Genomic DNA, 15,066 nt, shown 5'->3' on the forward strand with positions numbered 1-15,066 from the left:
AAGTTGTGTTATATGAGTACCGTATACAATATGTGGAGGCTCAATAAGAAATCCACCACATAACAGGAGAGGATAATTAAGATAGTTTTTCACATTAGTTGAACTCAGGAAATTTGGTTCCATCTGTATTTGATAAAAGTTCTTTCTATCTAGTATTTTATAAACGGGACTGATATTTGCAGAGTTTTTATATGGTGCCCGACCGTCAAGTATCGTCATAGCGGTACCACACTTGATATTTGATCCAATAGCAGCACACTTTTTAAGAGGCTACTGTTGGATCAAATATCAAGGATGGTACTTCAATCATACCACCTTGACTGGACTCGACAGTCGCCACCATATAATTTCTCATATTTGCATTACCATATCTCAATAATGCCACTGCTAACTTAGTTTTACAATTTTTTCGGATCGGATGCTGATGGTAATTGCCACAAATAGTTAATTTAAAGTGCAAAACAACTTTGGTAGTGCCATTATTGAAATATGGTAATGCAAATATTATTCCCCATTTCCCCCTTTATATCTACATGTACATATTAAATATATTACTTACAAAACATAATTTATAAAGTATTATGGGAAATGATATCTACACTGACTCGTTTCATCTCTTTAATATTTAAAGATCTGTCAAAGGTTATTAGAGTTACCAAAAAGCTCTTAGAGCCGATTTAAAAAGAAAATACAAGCTAGGTTTGTGCAATTATTAAAACATAGTTGTGCTCGTATCATTTCCCAATATTTTGGGAGTCTAATAAATCATGGAGCGGGATTTGCCAACGTACATCGCAAAAGGCATTTCGCAGATGTTCTGTCGTATGTCACAGCAGCCACACATGCTCACTTTCGAGTAGATTTTGTCTTCATTCATGAGGTGGCTGCTCTGACATGCGCAGAAGGCATTCGCATGTGGCCTATTGAATGGCTGCTGAGTGCTGTCGGATGGAACATGTCAGATGGAACATGCTATCTGTGAAATGCCCTCTGTGATGGACGCTAGCAATTCTCATTATTAAAACATGGTAGTGCCAATATAAGTTGCCTATTTTTATAATTGCGCTAACTCGAAGGTGTCATAGTATTACATTTCCCCCACAAGCTCTCAAAAATCAATTAAACAAGATAAGACAAGTTGAGTTTGTGCAATTATCAAAACAGATAGTGACAATATCAGCGACAAAATCCGTTTCCTTTTGCGCAACTACTCATCTTTTGAAGCCCGATTGAAAACAGGAAAGATAGAATTTTTTTTGCAATCTATCTCTCCTGCATAAGATTTTTATAAGGAGTGAAAGTTCAGAAGATCAGAAAATCTTTCACCGGGTCTTTCATTTCCTTTTCCGTCAAAATTAGGGTTTTTATTTCGATTCTTCTTTTCGGATTTCGTTCCGTCTGATCGCTGCTAGGGTTAGGAAGTCTTGAAGAAAATCGTCGACTTGTTGGGAATTCTCAGTGGAATTAGGGTTAGGGTTTCGGAAGAATTAATGGCGATCGAAGGAGAAGTAATACTGGAGTATGAGAGCGATCCAGAAGAGGCTATTTTGCCTCTATCTATGAGGCGGAGAGAGGCGAGTGATGACGAAGAGGAGAGGGAGACAAAATCGAGGATAGATCAGAGGGTCCAGATCGGATCTGACACTGAATCAGACGGTCACGGTGGAGCTCCAGTTTATGAAGATTACAAATCCGAAATAGAAGAGGAGGAGGAGGAGGAAGAAGGTGTAGAAGAAGAGGAAGAGGAAGAATTTGAGGTTAGGGTTAGTGAAGGAGGAGATGGGATCCATGCCGGAGTTGGAATTGACGTGACGGAATCCGTCGGGGATGAACGGAGATCCGGTGGAGAGGAGGCGGGGATTAGCGAGAAGAATGAGGGAGAAGAGGAGAAGAAGGAGAGCGAGCCATTCTCTGTGCCGAGGGTTGGTGCTTTCTACATGCATGATGATAGGTTTAGAGATCGTGGCGGAGGTCGGCAGAGGTACTTCTTTTTGTCTGTGATTCTATATATTTTTTTTGCTAGGTTAAAATGTCCCTTTTTTTTCAGTTCTTATCTAGAATTGTTGAAACTTGCATCCTTTTTTACTTTCTTTTAAGAATATACACATGCGTTATCTGAATGGTTCTTATCAAAACAGAAAATGAAGTAGAAGATTGATAGAATGAGAGAAAAAGGAAGAGGACAATGAGTTAATTTGAGGAAACTCGGTCTCCAATGTGTTAACGGCACTAAATGTGATTATGATTATTCCCTGCTGAATAGCCATGCGGCATCTACATTAATACCCTCCTTCCCTCTAATGTTTGTGTGGCAATTAGTTTTCTAATTCTGGGTTAGTTATTGGCTGGTCATATCAAGTGATTCTTATTCCCAAGCCAAGAACAGGCTACATTAGCTTCAAGTCAGCGAGGAAATGGAATATAAAAAATAGCAAACATTTAATGTTTCAGTATTAGCTGAATGTATACTGAGTAGGGGCTATCCGTCACTTTACATTAGGTTCGAGCCAAGTTGACTTTGGCTAGTGATGCCTGGCTCCACAATTTTCTATGCTTTCTTGTACTTTTTGGATTCTCATTATATATCTCACTGTCAATGAATTCACTGTTTTAATTGGCACTGTACTTGGCTATGTTCTGATGTTCTTTCTTGCATGTGTTAGGCTGTTAGCTGTCCTTATTTCCTCATTGTCCTTATGCTACCATAGCTTGTCCATCTTACATTTGCCACATCAGAGTTCATATACGATAATTGTTTTTAGTCTGTCATTTAGTAGGCGCACTCCTGGTGGTGGACGAAAGTTGTGGGAATCTAAAGATGATCGGGCATGGGTGCACGATAGGTTTGAAGAGATGAGTTTACAAGATGCTCAGTATGATGAGGTGAACTGTTTCATACCTTCCCTTGCGATGCCATGTTTTTTGTTTCTTGGTTTTGCTTCTATGTATGCAGGGAAAGAACTGTGTATTATATAGAGCTAACAAGGGTCTCTGCAATCTTATGCACTGTCATCTAAAAAATGTTTTCACAATTGTTCTTATTCTCCCCAGGAAAGGAGAACCTCTAAAGGTCATTTTAGAGGTCGGGGTAAAAACCGTGGTAGAGACCGTGGATATGTAAAAGGAAATAGGTCCAGAGATTATGATGACACTAACAATCAGAAAAATGTGTCTAAGAGTGTAAGGGGAAGAGGGCCCAGAAGATACCGACCTCCTGTGAAGAACACCATTGAGGACCATGCAACTCAAAACAGACAGTATGCAAATATTTTCTTTTTCTTTTATAATAACAATAATAATTATTCTGTTCTAAAATTATTATTATTATTATTATTATTTGATAATTTGGCTGTATCATTCTGGTTACGTTTTTTCTTGATACATTGCTCATGCAGATACAGAAAATCTTTTGACACAACATCAAATGCTAATTCAGGGAGACTATCATCCCACATATCCAATGTACAAACCGAGCTACTTTTTCCTCGCAAAAATGTTATTGCCTCAAGCTTGAGCTCTGCTTCTCCTCCATTTTACCCTTTTGGGTCTTCCAATCAAGATATCCCTGTAACACAGAAAAAGGATGCACAATCTGGAAGTATCAATAGGAACCTCTCTCCTTCTGTGCCTTTGAAGGAGAATATCTCAGCATCACGCTCTGGTGCCTTGCTGAAAGGGAAAACCACTGTTGATTCTGTTGTCCAGGATAGGCTTTATATGGACGATCCTATCCGTCCCGTTTCTGAGAAGCCGTTGGCCAATTTGAAATTGCAGCCTTCTGGATCTTCTTCTCTTGCTAGCGCAACTCAATCACTCCAATCCAGTGTTCTGGGCAGAGGTTTAAGTATCTCAGGTCAGCTTAACTACCAGGCAACCTCATCCCTTGACCAAGTCAATCGAGCTTCTTCACAGGCACAGGTCACTGTTGGTCCGCAAAGGTCAACTCAGAGTCCTGTTCAGCCTACTTTAATCGCTTCTACTCAGCAGTTGGGTCAGCGTCTGGGTAGTGGAACTCAGATGTCTTCTTCTTCTCAACGTCCATCAACCAATTCCTTTGAAGTTGAGGGTGCTGAATCCCTATCAGGATCGAGTAAATCTAAGTCTGCTTTGGTTGGAAAGGGAAAAACCAGTATTCAAGGAAGTGGAAGGGACTCTTTTCTGTACAATGGGCCCCAGATTATTGGAGCCACAGGGGCTATGAGTGTTTCTCACGGTGATCAAAATTTTCCTGGCACTCCTGCACTATTGCCATGTAAAGCTTCTGGGCTTACTCGTATAGTCATATGCATTATATTGTTTTTTTTTATGGGGCATTATATTGTTGAACGAACCCTTAAAACAATTTTTTTCAAACTCTGAAATTGAAATTCATCTAATTTATTATTCAATTTCTTACAAGAGGACACTTATTTGGTTCATATGCTGAAATAATTGTCTTCACTAACTAAATGTCTGTAGAGTTATGTTTGATTATGGGTTTTCTAGTTAAAATTCGTATGTTGTGTGTGTTGTCATCCACAGTTATGCAATTTGGGGGTCAGCATCATGGTGGCCTTGGGGTTCCTGCTGTTGGAATGGCACTTCCTGGATATGTTGCCCAACCACAACTTGGTTTTGGTAATTCTGAGATGACTTGGTGAGTTAGTTTGCTTATTAGTTCTTATCTTTTTGCTATTTTCATTTTCGGATTCTTTCTCTTAGTTTACTCGATTTCCTTTGATGCATGAGGAAGTAGCTCCCTTTGCCATTTGTTTGGCAACTTTTTCTGTACACGACCTTTACCAGAGTGTAAATGTGCTCACGCATTTCTGATGTTTGAGGAATGGTTGATTGGCTCATTAGAAGATACTCTTTGTTCCTTGCCAAATTTGCATGTCTTTCAGTGAAAAATATGCTTTGACGTTAGGATTGATTTGTTTCTTCACATCATACTTCTGGAAATTGTTTTAAAAATGATGTCGTATTTTCTATCTCCAGGCTGCCGGTCTTGGCAGGTGCTGCTGGAGCTTTAGGAGCAACATATTGTTCACCTTATGTTGCTGTTGATGGTGGTTATTATGCTCGTCCATCAGGACAACCATCTTCCACGGATGTCCCTAGGTAAGCATTATTTCATTACTGTCTTGACCATTATTTTTGGTCTTATTTTTCATGGATATGCCCTGCAATTTTTTTTGTTCCATTGTAGCAAAGTGTTGGGTTATATGTCACACTCTTTTATTTTATGGTATATATGGTGCTGGCTGGATGTTGATGACATGGTGTGTGATTGCGCACATGGGTGCATGTATGCGGGGAGTGTTTAAAAACTTGAAATCAGCAAAGGTAAAACAGATTCGAGTTGATTGAGGCAATGATTAAAGCAGTTATATTTTCATTTACTTGGGCGAGTCTGAGGAGTTCTTGATCTAGCCAAACTTGCACTTGAACGTGATTTTTTTAACCCAGAATTTATCTAAGAACCTGGGTTGGCATCTGCAATTTTATTAATCAATATGAGAGATACAAGAGGACACACCAGCACACCACCTTACCTCTAAACCCAAATGAAGGTAGAAAACTTTATTTACAACGAATACCAGTACTGCTCAAAAAATCACATCTAAGAGAATCGCTGGCCCTAGTAAGGTCTTTCCACTTGCAATAAGTGCGGTTAACTTTATCTTTGCATGCAAATTTCCCTAAAGAGTCAGCTACCTGATTAGCTTCTCTAAATTGATGTGACACTTTTGTCTTCTCTTCCCCTTCCCTTCTTCTATTCTTCTTCTTCTTCTCTTTTCCCCTCTTTCTTCTGCTTCTCCTCCCTTGGGCCACATTAATCTTTAGGTCTAAAATTAATGAAATAAGTTCCTGCCAGTAATATTTGATGGACCAAGAAGGATCCTTCTCCTCGATGAGAACGTCAATCAAAAATTTGTTGTCTGAATGTCTGATTCCAGCAAGGCAATGTTAGATATAGCCCAAATGCTTTACAGTATTGTAGGCCATCTAATATGCTCTTGCCCCTGCATACAAGTTAGTACCAATGTCATAATAATGAGAAAGAAGCAAATAAAATCTCACCTGTATGGTTTCTTATGACTCCTCCACCACTAGATATACCAGGATTTCCTTTGGAAGGATCATGCATTCAATTTTAGTTCATTACTTCTTGGCTTTATCCACTTGAATTACCTTTAAAATTTTCGTAGGCATGAGAGTGATGCATATATCACTAAGGGCCCCCACTTCTATCGTCGAGCAGTCGGACGCCGGAGTAAAGGGGCTAGCAAGATCCTTGCCCCGGCCCCAAGACATAATCGTTTTTAGGTTTTGCCCTCCATGCGACTAGAGCATTTATGCATAACCAAAGGATGTCTTGCTTTTCCTCTTGGATAAATCAAGCCATTGCATAAGCATAGCATTTATGGTTTGATTCTCAATCATAGGCACTTCAAGATAGGTGGCAAAGTAACCCGATATGGCTCTGGCCACATCACTATCAACAAATACATGGTTGAGGTCCTCTTCCTTTGGTGTTGCGCATTGTGTCTTCTTGTTATGAGAGGGTGGGTAGTTTGGGGTGAGTTTGTTTTTACTGTAACCTCAACGATGAGAAGTCTGACTGGTTACTTGCCGTTCTCTCTTTGTTGGAAAGCACGTTTCGTTTAGTTTGGCTTCCTAACCCACCCCGCTGGATGCTTCTCCACAAATCGATGTTCAACCTCTTATCAAAGAAATAGTCTCATAATATACCTTGGCTTGGCGCATGGAAAGCATCATTCTCTTGGATTATAACCCTCAAGAAGATTAGTATGGTGGATCATTTACACAGGAGTGTTTTACTCTTTGGTAAAATGTTGTATCAATGTGTAGTAAATAGGAGGAATCGATCAATCACCAACATAATTTGGATTCGAGTTTTAAAAAGTTTTACCCCCCCACCCCCACCCCCACCCATCACACACACACACACACACAGACACACACGCACACACAAAAAAAAAAAAAAAAAAACTGAAAAAAACCTCCCCATCGACTTGTGATCTAGGTCGCACGACCCAAACCATGGTTCGTTTGTGACTTGAATCGCTAAAAATGACGATCCGAGTCGCATGATCACAAACACGGTTCATTCGCTAAAAATGATGACACGACCCACGAAGAGAAAGAGGGAGATGCATGTCAAAATACACCGAAAGATAGAGAAAGAGCATACCTGAAATGGAAGAGTTGTTTTCGCCCTTGAGAGACAACAACAAGGGCTTTTCTCTCTAACTGCTCAACTTTAATTTACATGCGGATGCCATGCTTCCTCTATTGCCTTATGCTCTTGAATTTTTTTGCATTTCCCTTGTCGTTCAAGCTCACTAAACTAGTTGGTTGATTATGGTTTTGTACTCTTTCGTTTACTTTCTATTTTTCACTAGTTTTGAATCCCCTTAAATCATATTTTGCATTGGAAATCGATACAATCAACAAGAGATTTCAGATAATTCAGATTATAAATTTAACCACGATGAATCTCCCCACTTTCTGATTAAGATCAAACATCCACAAGATCCATACCTCCTAATAATCATAGCAATGGACGTGCTCTCATGTTGGATCTTTGGGCCATAACCTGTGGAAGATCTCTTCTTTTGCTATATAATATGGTGCATTTGGAAGGAATGGAACAAGTGACCATTAAATGATGTTGAACGCTCATTTAATTAAGTCCTTTCGATGATCAAAGCGGACATCATCAAATGGGCTCAATCGAGAAGGGAGTTTAATGCCTTTCTTTTTCATGATTTAATTCGTAAATGGCCTGAAATTCTTCTTAGCTTTATTTCAGAGAAGAAAGTTATTTCTGTTTAGGGGCATCCCCCTCTTGGATGAATCAAAATGAACTTTGACTGGGGCTCCCTTGGCAGCCCAAGGCCCTCATGAATAAAGGGAATATTTGGAGATAGTGATGGTCATATTCTTTGGCGTATCTCCAGACCCATAGAACGAGCTGACATTACAGCCTTCTCATGGGAATTACAATATTTAAGCGAAATTTGATGTGGAGCTGATCGTGGAATGTTACTCACCCTACACAGTTTCATGGGTCAATGGGAAAAGTATTAGTAGATCTTTGAGGTTTGCTTGATTCGTTAATGAAATGGTGGGGAGATGTAGAGATATTCTAGATGTTTTTGCTTGTATTCCGAGAAGTGCTAACGAATTAACCTACATGTTGGTTAAGTATGGAGTGCTGATGGAAACTATTGTAGATGGGCAAATCTCTGCCCTCATTTTAAATCTTCTTCTTCTTCTTCTTCTTAATTTTTTTTTTGAATGGTATATCTTCTTCTTTTAATATATCTTTTTTCATTATCATAAAAAAGGAGGTTAAGGGGCTGTTCAAAATTCCATGATTTATGCAGTAGCTTGGTGTATTCGTTCAAATCTTCGATTCTAGCTGGCTCGGGGTCTTCTTTTACTATTTATTAGATGGGTTTCCTTGTAGAGTGGGTCCTGGTCAATGGTTGGGACCAATGCTTGATTTATATTATTTTTTTGAATATATGCAGTTTTATTGTAGGATTTTTTTGGAGTTAATGAAAGTGTTATGGATTTTCTTTCTCTTTATATGTGTCCTCAATAATCTCCCATGCATTGCTGCTACTAAGATGAATATATTCTGATGGCTTATGCTACATCTAATTGGTGGTATGATGATAGGATATCAATGTCTCTTTTTTGGGGGCTAATACTCTTTGAATAAGATCAGATTTGCAATTGGATATTTTTTGAATGGTGAAGATTTATTAAGAACAAAAAGGGAACATTTTGTCAATTGAATTGGACAGATTATTTTTGGAACTTCATAAGATCATTCTAATTTTGGCCGTGCTTCTTTTTTTTTTCCTGTTAATTTCACATTAATTTGGCATCTAGTTTGATCAATTCCTGCTTTAGTTTTCCATGAATGAGTGTGAGTGGAAGGTTGCTTAGAGTTATATTTTCAAAACTCCCCTTCTTCTTTGACTCGCCCGAGTCAACTCCTTTTTATCGTGCCAGCATTCTTGTCCAAGCCCGCATTTTGCCCTACAAAATCAATCAAAACTCCTTTGACTTTCCTTAGCCATGGCCGCGCCAACTGAGTACTCAGATACATCAACCGAATACTCGATCTAGCCGCGCCAAGTTGACTAGGATTTGCTCTTGCCTCATTTTGGTCCGCATCCACATTTTGAAACTCTGGTTGGACACACTTTTTCTCCCTTGCAAGTGGTTCATTTTGATTCCTTACAATTCATGTATAGTTTAAATATACTCAATTTTTTTTGGTTTTGTGTGAATAGTGTCTCAAGAATAGTGACACAAAAAAAGGGTGGCCCAGTGCATGAGGCTTCCGCCATTGCGGGGTCTGGGAAGGGCTAGATGTACGCAGCCTTACCCCTGCTTTGCAGGGAGGCTGTTTCTGTGACTTGAACCCGTGACCACCATGTCACAATGGAGTAACCTTACTGTTGCGCCAATGCTCGCCCTCTCAGAAATAGTCACATAAAGTTCATAAATATCTTGAATTCATCGTCTATCTGATTCACTTACAATTCAGTTATTGTTTCATTTTGACATTTCTGGAGGGTCTAATCGTTAAATTCTTGTGCAGCAGAGAAACGAGTTCGAGTAAACCTAATAATGTGTGGAAATCCCCACAAAGACCTGGTAAATTTGAGTTTGGAAATTGCCTTATAGTGGGTTGTGATTTTGCTGAACTAAACCTCAAACTGTGTTCCTAGTTTGTTATTTCTTGCATGGCACTGTAGATATAATTGGATTGTTTTTTGATATTCTTCTCTACAGAGATTGCTAATGAGGAATTAGGGCAACGACAAAATAAGCCTCGCAGGCAAGTAAAAATTCTTCAAGAAGGGCATTTGAAGATCAGATTTGTACATTTTCCGCTGCTCCTTTCTGCATGCTCATTACTCATTTATTTGTTGAATGGAATGGGCTGGTTTGCAGATACTCAGAGATGAACTTTGGCCAGTGAAGTACATACATAAAGATGTGTATTTGAATAAGCAGCTAAAGGTTGGTTCTCTGTCTGCCAAATTTCTGGTTTTTTTTAACTTGATTTTACTATTTTCTCAGTTGTGCTTATGTTGAATGCCTCAGGCCCAACTCCCCTGGCCCATTTGATCTCCAGCTTCTGTCTTGGAGCCCTTTGGGCAGCTTAATGCCCCAAAATGCCATGGGTAAGTGTTCAATTTACAGCTTTTATGAGCTCGTGATCATAGTTGTCAACCCGTGACTCAATTTCTTAATTTTATGACTCGTAACTCAACTCGACTCGTGACTCGTAAGAGTTTTTGACAAGAACAAAAATTTAGTTGAAAAAATATAATTATATATCAAAAGATAGAGCATGTAAAAAATATAACCCAATAGCACATAGATAAAGCACTGAACCAAAAATATAAATAACTACATGCTTGTAAGTTGCATGCACAAAAATAAGAAGTTCTGGTAGGAACTTAATCATGGGTGAAACCCCTTTCTTGCTTTAGAATTGTATCCGCCCATGATTTATGGTATGGTTGGAGGGAGATTTGTGGTAGTTTAGGCCAGGAAACCAAGATTGGAAACCTCCCGCACATTGTTTTTTGAAGCTATACTTTGACGGGTCTAGCATAGGGAATCCTGTTCTTGTCGGAATTGGGGCAATCTTGAGGGATGAATTTGGAGCTATGAAATGGGCTTTTGCGGATCCCATTGGAGTCGCAGACACTAATGAAGCCAAAGTGCATGCTATCTAAGGTATCTTGAGAATGGAGATTTGAATAAGGTAGTAGTAGAAGGAGACTCGTTGAATGTGATAAGGTGGCTTAGTGGCTCTCATTCCTTCTATTGAAGATTTGTCTCTTTCTTCTTCGTTGAGATCCAAGACAAGGTGGGGGACTCATTGATTTCTTTCCATCACGTCAGGCGGTCAGCTAATGGTGTGGCCGACAATTTAGCTAGGGATGGTGTCTCTAGGGAGAGAGTTGAGCTATTTGACTCCATTCCTCCTTGACCCTTGTAGTGGGGCTTGTTCCTGTCTTTCTTTTTCTGTCTCTTTATTTGTATAGACCTCCTCGATCTTTTTTTTAGCATTTAATGAAATTGTCTACCATTCAAAAAAAAATAAAATAATAATAAAGTTCTAAATTCCAATTTCCAAGTTTTCAACCATCAAAACAAGAAAGCTCAGGCCCAGCAACCCGACTTGACTCGTAAGAGTCTTAGTTTTTTTACTCGACTCGGAGCGACTCGTAAGAGTCACTAGATGAATCGTAAGAGTCTTCAGCAGTGGCGAGTCGCCCATGCGACTTGACTCGAAAGCCCATCAACTCGACTCGACTCGACTCGTAAGAGTTTGACAACTTTGCTCGTGATATCTTTATGTTATCTACAGGGATCAATTAAAACAAATCGAATTCTTCTTATAGTGCATCAATGCCATCTTATTATGGTTCACATTTTAAACTTCTTTGTGCTTAGAGAATTGGGTGGCGGAAATGTTATTTTCTCACATATTTGTGGCTATGGCCATCTCTGTGTCATCCTGATCGGAATATGGTAGTCCTGCCTAAAATCTGGACTTAACTAGATCCTAAACATACAGTAGGTAGTTCTTCTCGTGGATGTTGCTTGTGTTCTGGGTTGACAGGAACAATGTTTGCTTTTAATTTTCTCTCGCTTTGTGCTGGCAACTTAATAATTGTTGAAAAGCAGTCATTATGTGCACTCTTGGAATTATTCATTTCAATGACTCAGAGGCCATGCTATACATATTCTTCTGAATTGGCTAGGTACCTCGTGTTGGACGCTTGTCGGATTCCAATACTTTTAGGATTCACTGCGACACTTCTAGATCTCTTTTATCTATTTTTTTCTTAACGCTACTACCACAATTTTACAATTACCACATGTTTTGAGTTGTATCCATCCTAATATTAAATTTTATATGCTAAAAAATAAAATTTGAGAATTGATTAAAATATTTTGGTGAATCCACGAATCTTTCTTTTTGAGTTTTGCCGAATCCGATACTTGATACCTGTGTTGAATTCCGACACTCGTACCTGTATTGATAGGCTGTAAGTGGAGAGAGAGAGAGAGAGAGAGAGAGAGAGAGAGAGAGAGAGAGAGAGAGAGAGAGAGAGATTGTATTTTGATTGGAGTTTTTTCTCTTTAGTTTCAGCATTTTCTCACTCTCCTCACTCAGTCCTTTCCAGGTGTCTCCCTCTCCAACCCCCTCCCTCACTATTAGGTAAGCTAATATTCCTTGGAAAAAATTCATGGTTGCCAAACAGACCATTAAAAGTCATTTCTAATTCTTTGTGGAGGATAAATAAATCAGAGTGGAAAGGCCACTGGAAAGATTAAAAGATCCATTATCTTCTAGCATTGATAAAATTGTAAATTAATCAAAAGATTAACACATCATTTCAAAAAATAAAATAAAAATCAAAACATTGACACACAAGTTAAATACATGAAGAGATAAGAAGAGATTTGTGCACCCCCTATATATTTGATCACCTCTCATACAAAGAAATTTGCAAGTTGCAACACCAACCCCATTCGTAATTCCATCAATTACTCGTCTATCAAAAGAAATGTGTTAGTTCGGCTAGTCTTCTTATGCCCTTAGTTAAAGATTTTGCATAAAGAACGTTTCTATAACCACCATTATATGACCAATTGTAGTCACATTTCTTATTTGGCCCAAGAAAATTCTCTCAGGACCTATTTTAACGAATGAATTGATCGAGTCCAAATTCAGAAAATTATCTTTGGACCAATTGTCGGACCTATTTTAACAGATATGACCTTAGATGAGGGCTTCAGAAGCTAGCTATGCCATTTGTGGTTGTAAAGATATTTCATCTGGTTTTGGTTTAGCATATGCAAGACTTAGGGCTGTGCAAAGTGGGTATGAAACCTGCTTCTTATGTTGATCCGTTTTAGCTGGGGTATAGTCAGAGTTCTCTTTTAGTTTGAGGTTTCTGGAAATAATCTATACTGTAGCTGGCGAAACTGTTGATCTAGTCAAGATTATTGTTTTGTTGGCTCAAGAAGGGCAGTTGGTTGTGGCAAATGGGATATATAGCTGCTCCATTTATGCTTAAAATCAAGTTGGAAAAGATGGGCGTGACACCGTCTTTAAGACAGGACTGTTGATCTAGTCAAGATTATTGTTTTGTTGGCTCAAGAAGGGCAGTTGGTTGTGGCAAATGGGATATATAGCTGCTCCATTTATGCTTAAAATCAAGTTGGAAAAGATGGGCGTGACACCGTCTTTAAGACAGGGAAGTGGGAAATGGGGGTATATAGCTGATGTATTTATGCTTAAAACCATGTTGGAAAACATGGCCTTCACTATAGTTATGCTGTATGCTCTTTTGGTTTGCAGTGCCGACCTGTTATGCAGGTGGAGTAACTGCGATGCCGTATATATAAATGAAGACTTGTGCTGAAACTTACTTTACAGAGATTTCATCACAAGGAAATGAATTCCAGTGAGACTTATCTATTAGGTTCCTGTTTATTGGAGGAGGTAGTCTTGCCTAGTGTCTACTAGTATGTTAAAGCGACATCCTTTTTTTTAATGGTTCTATCAGGAAAAAAGGAAAATGGGGGAAAACCCCATGACGGAGTGGTCAATACAACAATCAAAAGAAAACAGGCAGAGGATAGGGTACAAAGAATAAGAGTCAAGGATGAAGTAAAAAAATCTGCAATCGAGACATGTCAGCTCCTGACCGGGCTAACCTGTTCATGTCACTATTAGTGGAACTCCTAACATGCTGAAGCTAGAGAGTGCCCCTCAATCCGCTCCTATATCTCTTCTATAATATCTGTAAACCTCCATGAAATCCCAACAAGAATCAGTTTCGTACATCAAACCTCACTGATGGTTTGCTTTCTTTTCTCACTTACTAGTTAACAAGCTGTTATCTAGTAGAAGTTCGATTTGGACTACTGTCGTATTGAGGGAAGGATTGAGCATGAAGGTTATGGATTTGGTAAATGTCCTTATGGCCTACACAAATATGGCCAGGCTAGACTTATATTATGAGGAATGCTAGATTGAAGGGAGCCCTTGCAAAAATCAAGTGAAAGGGCTCCCCCATTTGGCTGGACGTCACCATCTATCATTAATAATGACTGCAATGTCAAAGACGATGGTGAATGGTGACTTCCAGCCAAATGGGGGAGCCCTTTCACTTGATTTTTGCAAGGGTTCCCTTCGGACTAGCATTCCTTTTATATTATACATCTGCCTCTACCAATCATTGTTTTATTATGCATGACTTGATTCTTATGTATTCCTTAGCTATTGTTCTTAGCTACACTTGTTTATGCCTTTTGATACTCTTGGGAATAAAAGTGGTTACTTTGTTGTATGATTACTTGCCTTTTCCATGGTGTTATCTATTACAGCTCTAGTACGCCCTGCTCATGCTGCGATCAGTAGGAGAAGAGCATTGCTGCTGGATGAGTGGTGGCCATACAACATTGAACTGCGGTAAAGATGCAATCCTCAGTCTCATCTTTTAAGAGCTTATTGTGAATTTACAATGTTTAGTGGGAGCTTATTGTGAATTTACAATGTTAAGTGGGGGCCATTATTTGCAACTCATAAATTTGGGCATTGCCAAATATATCTTTTGCCTGATTTACTGTTACCTTTCTAAATGTAGGGCAAACAAGACATGTGGTGGCATCCCTATTTCTACAGAGCAACCTCATCTTGGTGAACGAAAAATGGTCAATGGTATTATGGCCTCATACTTGGTCATTAAATTATATAAATGTAATGTAATGTGTTCAGGCTTACTAACATGGGGCGTGGAAAGATAGAAATAAAGAGAATAGAAAACACCACCGACAGGCAAGTTACTTTCTCGGTGAGAAGGGCAAAGCTGTTAGAGAACGCCAATGAACTCGCGGTCCTTTGTAATGCCCAGGTGGGCCTAGTCATTTTTTCTAGCCCTGGGAATATGTTTGAGTATTGCAACCCTCAATCAAGGTATAAAGTTTGTTTTTTTAAGTTAA

At 39.0% G+C, this 15,066-nt stretch overlaps 1 protein-coding gene across 4 annotated transcripts; it reads left to right on the plus strand.

Annotated features, from left to right (window-relative positions):
- Positions 1 to 1,218: 1,218 nt before the first annotated feature.
- Positions 1,219 to 15,066, plus strand: LOC143847000 (protein MLN51 homolog). Of its 4 annotated transcripts, none has more exons than XM_077355644.1 (12): positions 1,219 to 1,981; positions 2,763 to 2,883; positions 3,052 to 3,257; positions 3,396 to 4,252; positions 4,522 to 4,636; positions 4,978 to 5,100; positions 9,629 to 9,684; positions 9,823 to 9,868; positions 9,985 to 10,053; positions 10,138 to 10,217; positions 14,452 to 14,536; positions 14,712 to 15,066. In XM_077355644.1, the coding sequence occupies exons 1-9, from the start codon at positions 1,491 to 1,493 to the stop codon at positions 10,010 to 10,012; spliced, it is 2,043 nt and encodes a 680-aa protein (XP_077211759.1). In that variant the 5' UTR covers positions 1,219 to 1,490; the 3' UTR covers positions 10,013 to 10,053; positions 10,138 to 10,217; positions 14,452 to 14,536; positions 14,712 to 15,066. The 4 variants fall into 4 exon arrangements, with proteins under 4 accessions (XP_077211759.1, XP_077211760.1, XP_077211761.1 ...); XM_077355645.1 differs by having other exon boundaries at positions 9,632 to 9,684; XM_077355646.1 differs by having other exon boundaries at positions 2,775 to 2,883.

This window comes from Tasmannia lanceolata, unplaced genomic scaffold (assembly GCF_043159265.1).
Source record: "Tasmannia lanceolata isolate RefF3 unplaced genomic scaffold, GAP_Taslan_0.1 ptg000015l, whole genome shotgun sequence".
Classification (NCBI taxonomy): domain Eukaryota; kingdom Viridiplantae; phylum Streptophyta; class Magnoliopsida; order Canellales; family Winteraceae; genus Tasmannia; species Tasmannia lanceolata.